The sequence below is a fragment of the Rhineura floridana genome, chromosome 5 (genome assembly GCF_030035675.1).
Source record: "Rhineura floridana isolate rRhiFlo1 chromosome 5, rRhiFlo1.hap2, whole genome shotgun sequence".
Taxonomy (NCBI): domain Eukaryota; kingdom Metazoa; phylum Chordata; class Lepidosauria; order Squamata; family Rhineuridae; genus Rhineura; species Rhineura floridana.
Genome location: NC_084484.1, coordinates 124400674 through 124406673, shown reverse-complemented (window position 1 = coordinate 124406673; position 6000 = coordinate 124400674). Strand labels below are relative to the sequence as shown.

General features: G+C 39.9%; 1 protein-coding gene across 3 annotated transcripts in view; it reads right to left on the bottom strand.

The window, feature by feature from the left end:
* Window positions 1-230: 230 nt before the first annotated feature.
* Window positions 231-6000, bottom strand: part of HTR1F (5-hydroxytryptamine receptor 1F) — a 215421-nt gene continuing 209651 nt past the window's right edge. The window contains exons 1-2 of one of the 3 annotated variants that reach the window (XM_061629506.1): window positions 3452-3500; window positions 231-1389 (exon numbers count right to left, since the gene is read on the bottom strand). In XM_061629506.1, the coding sequence (XP_061485490.1) occupies window positions 231-1352 (1122 nt within the window). In that variant the 5' untranslated portion in view covers window positions 1353-1389; window positions 3452-3500. Of the gene's footprint in view, window positions 1390-3096; window positions 3117-3451; window positions 3501-6000 lie in introns of those variants that run through there. The other 2 variants (XM_061629507.1, XM_061629505.1) reach the window with 2 other exon arrangements.

Genomic DNA, 6000 nt, shown 5'->3' with positions numbered 1-6000 from the left:
GGCATGGAGAAAAGGCTTAGACCTCCAGTACTGCTGTGGTACTAAGGTCATGGCACCAGATCAGTGATGGAGATGAATGTTCAGTCTACAATATCCCTGAAACTTTATGGCCTCCCACTGCAACCTTCTAGATTCTAATGAATTCTCCAGTGCGGCATAGTTCCACTATTAGCAGAACTATGAATCCATTTTTGCCCCAAAAACCAGTCAACCAAAGAGTACTTTTTTTTTTACAGATAACTCTTGCATTGGATAAGTTTCTGGAATGCTTTTTTGAAATCTTCATTAAAGATTGTGTAAATCAGGGGGTTAACAAGAGAATTAATATATCCCAACCATGTCAGAAAATTATTCATTTCTTCTGAAATCTGACATCGTTCACAGGTATTAACAACCACCTCCTTCACAAAGAAGGGGAGCCAGCAGATCACAAAGGCACCCAAAATTAAGCCAAGGGTAGTTGCTGCCTTTCTCTCTCTTGTGGTAGAAATCCGTTGTCTCCTCCATCCTTTCTCATTCTTGGACTCAGAGTTGGGGCTTCTCAAAGAGATATGGATACTGTCCAAATCTCCTGAAGGGTTAGTTGTTTTATCTTTTGTGCATGATGCTGATGAAGCTAGCCGGCAACTTTTCTCACCTGCTTCCAAGAGGCCCTGTCCATTTACCTCTTCTTTGAGAACACGACTCACACTCCTTCTGTGAAAAGTCTTAGCTGCCTTGTATATTTTGTAATAAAGAATCAGAATTAATGCCAGTGGGATGTAAAAGGCTCCAAATGTAGAGTAGATGGTAAAAACAATGTGGTCGTGCTTAATGATGCATTCGTCATCCCTGCTGGCAGACTGGTGCCGCCAAAATAATGGTGGCATTGAGATGAAGATGGAAATGATCCACACAATAGCAATCATGATGCCTGCATGTTTAGGTGTTCGCTTCCTGGCGTACTCCACAGCATCTGTGATTGCTCGGTAGCGATCCAAAGCGATGGCTGAGAGATGCAAGATGGAGCAGGTACAGCAAGTGATGTCAACACTAAGCCAAATATCACACATCACTTGTCCCATGATCCAGGTCTCTTTGACAATATAAACAATGCTGAAGGGCATGACTAGGATGGCAACCAGGAAATCAGTGACTGCCAAGGAGCAAATTAAATAGTTGGCAGGGTGGTGGAGCTTCCGTGTCACAATTATTGCAGTCATCACTAGAGAGTTGATGACAGTTGTCATTACTGCTAGCACTGAAAGTGTAAGAGAAACCAAGATCTTGGATGTTACTTTTTTACGTAGTTCTTCTGATGTCCCATTTTGTTCCAATGTATAATTTTGTTCAGTAAAGTTCAGGAAATCCATTATTCCCTTCAAGGTGGTCTTTATCTAACAAAGATACCTGTAACGAAGTAAACACAGTTTAGATTTTAAAAAAATTATGTCCCAGAAATAACACAATACATACAGATTTAATGTTCTCCCCAATTTTTTCCCATGGTATTTTTCATGCCACATCTTTTTTTCATAGAAAATCTCTTTGCCATGGAATCGCCTTCTGATCGTGCTGCATCCCTTTCTTCCTGGATTTAAGCCAATTAATGCCCTAGGCCAATCCATTTAGAAGTAAATGATTACTTACAGCAACACAGATGTGATGCTAAGTATGTGATTGCATTTAAATTGTGCCTGCTGTTTCTACTGTGATGCTGCTGGTGGGGATCAGGTTAGGACTGTGGTACATGGATGGGTTTCAGACTTCCTCTTCCTTTCCTTAGGAAAATTCTACACACACACGAAGTGCAAGTTGCTATTAGCCAAAGGAGGGAAGCATCCAGTATAACTAGGGTTGGAAGAGAAATTACATTTGGTTCTCATTCAAAACCAAATTTATAAGATTTGCCCTTTCTGAAACAATATGAGAACTGAAACACAGTCATCTTTCAAAATTTGCACTTATCTAAATTTTGCAATGCAGTTCTCCAACCAAACACTGTTTACAAAAATACATATATTAGGGGGAAGTGTTCATGCAGATGAATATATTAGTGAAAGTAACATACAACAGTGCCTTATATTAGGAAACATTGCTTGCAAAAATGTGTACATTAGTCAAAACTGCATACAAAACTGCTCTTTCACGTCTAACTTCTCATCCACTTTGTCTGCTTCCAGCACCCTCGCCTATGACAGAGAGTTCCTGAGGACTCTGCCTGGGATCCTCATGGTGGCTGAGATTGCACAAATGCAGATGGGGAGATTGAGTGCCTGGAACCAGCAAAGATGCACTATGTTGTCTCTGGTCCTGTTCTGCATTATGGAACATCTGGGCTGTACTATATTGCTAGGGGAATCCTCCTGTGAGTTGATCCATGCCTGTTGGTTTGCTTAATAATAATAATAATGTATATGGATATTGTTTATGTATTTTGCTTTGTAAATTAATTTGGTATTTTTTTATTGTACCTTGTGTATTCCATTGTAAACCGCTTTGAGATCTTTTAGATAGTAAGCGGTCTATAAATGGAAATAATAATAATAATGTATATGGATATTGTTTATGTATTTTGCTTTCTAAATTAATTTGGTATTTTTTTATTGTACCTTGTGTATTCTATTGTAAACCACTTTGAGATCTTTTAGATAGTAAGCAGTCTATAAATGGAAATAATAATAATACAAATATGAGTTCAGTAGGAGAAATTCACACTAAAATGATGGAGAATTTTCATGAGGATTTTAAAAATGAAATTCGCAAATTGCTGCAGAAATGTGAACTGAATTTAAGACTGGAAAAATAAGAAACTGAGAGAACCAAGATTGATAGATCTTTCCATCCCTAGTTGTTACCAATGCGAACATTCCTCCTTGAGCAAACAGCAGCTTCAGCAGGACAATTTTGAGTTCAAGGCTGGGGAAATAGTTAATTCTCTTCCCTAACACTATGGTCCTCATGTTTTTCAGGGGTTCCTATCACTGTTATTTAGAAGAAAAAACAATATATGCATATTAAATCCAATCACATATTTAACACCTCATCATCATCATCATTATTAATAATAATTTATATTCTATATTTCCTCCAAGGAGCTCAAGGTGGCATACAAACATCCAGATAGGTTGTCACTCTTGTATTGTTCTCCTGGGACTGTTCTCTCTACCTTCTCTTTCCTCTTGTTGACACTGGCTGAGTTTCAGTGATGATACAATGGGCCTATACATTGTGTTTTTGGATATTGCAGCCCCTCTGGTTGTCATTGGCTTAGCTGCTCTGATGAAATAGAACAGAGGCTGGAAACATTTTTCAGCCTGAAGCACATATTCCCTCATGTCATGCACAACCTTCTGGGGGCTGCATGCTAGTGGTGGGCGGGGTCAGAGACAAACTGGAGAGAAGGAGAAATTTGATGGAAGGCAAGGAGTTACTGGCAACCTTAAAGGTGCAGCTGCAGCTTGATATTTACCCATCCTCATGATGACTGGGCAGAAGCATTCTCTTACATTATATGGCAGTGATGGTTTGGGAGGCAGATGTGAAGGTTACTTTGTAGAAGACTCTGGGATTCCTCCAGAAATTAGGAAGTTGTCTGAACTAACCAGTGCTAGGTGGCTTCTGAAATCCTTGTGAGATAGGTTTGCCAGGTTCTTGGCCTGAGACTTATCTTGTATCTTTAGAAGAAGAGAAAGTCAGCCAAGTGCAGGTATTCTTGCAACTCTGTAATGGGAACAACCACAAGGTGGAATTCTCCCTTCCCCCTGCACAACTTTTAAAGATACAGAAGACTTTTTGGTTGCCAGGCCTAGCCTCCAAGAGGTCTTCTGTATCTTTAAAAGTTGTCGAGGGGGAAGGGAGAATTCCACCTTGTGTTTTTTCCCATTACAGAGTTGCAAGAATACCTGCACTTGGCTGGCTTTCTCTTCTCCTAAAGATACAGGATCAGTCTCAGGCCATGGACCTGGCAACCCTATGATGAGATCAGTGACGATAATAATGAACTAGATGGATCTAGCAGCTTCCCATCTGCCTACATTGGGTACCTCAAAATAGCTCAATATATGTGGACTGAGGATGCTTTTCTAGTTGTGAAAAGTGACCTTGAGTTAACCTACATATAGATATGTGTTCTAGGAACAAAAGAAAAGGCCTGCTAGGTCATGCTGAAGGTTCAGCATTCTTTTTCATACAGTGGCCAACCAGACGCTTTCAAGAAGCCCACAAGCTAGGCAGGGAGGTAGTAGTTCTCCCCTGCTGTTAATCCCCTAGTAACTGTTACTCAGTGGTATGCTGCATCTGAATGCGGAAGTTCTGTTTTGCTATCAGTAGCTGCTGGTTGACCTATCCTCTAGTAAATTGTCTAACAGCACAAGCCCAAACATGACTATTCAGAAGTGAGTCCTGTTGAATTCAGTTACAGCCAGGTAAGTGGGGCTCTAGGTAAGTGGGGCTACGATTGCAGCCTAATTCCCCTTTACAGTTATCTAAGCCAGTGGCCATCACCACATTTTGTAGGGAGGGAAAGTAATGCATATAAAGCCATGTGGCTGAGTGAGTAATACAAAGAATGTAAACGCTGTAGCTGGCCCTTCCAAAACATGAGTTGAACTGTACCTTTTCTCTGGACAATAGAAGCTTATGTATGTTTATGCTAGCTGAAGTTGGATTAGTCAGAAATGAAGCATGACATGGTAGATTTTTTTTTGTACTAGCAAATTGGAGAGCTTTTATAGTCATTTTTGCCTTATACTTTTTTCACCAAGATAGACTGTGTGAAGGTCAGCAGAGTAGGTAGAGTTCAAGGCTGTTGTTGGTTCTTTCTCTTTCAAGAAGTAATTGGTCACTGAGCCAATAAAGAGAAAAGCCTGGGTCACTCTATAAATAATTACTTTCTTCTGTTCTGTTCTTCCTGCTTTTCAGAAGCAGTTTTTCTTTTTTTGCACTTGGTCCTTTGAAAAAATACAAGTCCAAAGTAAAGGTATAGAAAGCGGTACTTTTTCTAATTGCATTGAAGCAGATTAAAAAATAACAACCAAGCAGAGTCCCTATTTTAGTTAAGGGAGCAGGGAGAAGATAACCAGCAAATAATTAAGAGAATAATGGAATTAGTGGTTATATCCCTGGGTATTTTCACTTCCTCATTACTGGTTCTTAAAATGCATTTAGGTAGGTGTGTATTCTAACTGTCACAAAAAATGTTAACTCACAGGAGATTGTTCACAAAGTACAGCTATTTGACATGTGAAATGTGCTCATTAATTGGTTCAGCTAAACATTCGGCTGCTGTCACTCAAGAAATGCCTCATTCAGTTTGTTTTATAAAAATGTCATTTTTTTTTTAAAAAAGGATCATACATAACTGAATATGTTTTTACTGGAGATTGGATTTAGACACATTTGCGGGGGAATAGGTTTATCTGTTGCAATTAACAATGATAGCTAAATTGGACCTCTATATTCAGAGCAGAGTTTGGAAAAGTTACTTTTTTAAACTACAACTCCTATCAGCCCCAGCCAGCATGGCCATTGGATTGGGAGTTGTAGTTCAGAAAAGTAACTTTTCCAAGCTCTGATTCAGAGGCATGATGACTCTGAAAGCAGATGCTGAAGATAAACAACAGGGTAAGGGTGTTGCCTTCGTGCCCCTGTTTGTCCATGCCTCAGACAAAAATGGCTGGGTGTTTGTCAGAAACAGAATGGTGGGCTAGATGATGGGCCTGTGCTCTCTGATCGAGCTGGACTCTTCTTATGTTCTTAATGATCTCTAAGAAAAAGCATCCACTTTGCCCAGGTTCCCCACCCCACAGAATATGAAAGCAGGTTTAATTCATAGCCCTGTGTGGAATAGGCTGATTCTGCTGCTGTTGCTGCTACTGCCTCTTGGTGCAGTGACCATGCACTGAAAATGCCACGCTTTAGCTTCCTACAGCTTTTTCTTTTGGTCTTGATTGATCATGTGCAAGACCAGATGGCAAACAAAAAAACCTCTTGCCATTCAAAAATAGCTCTTACAACAAG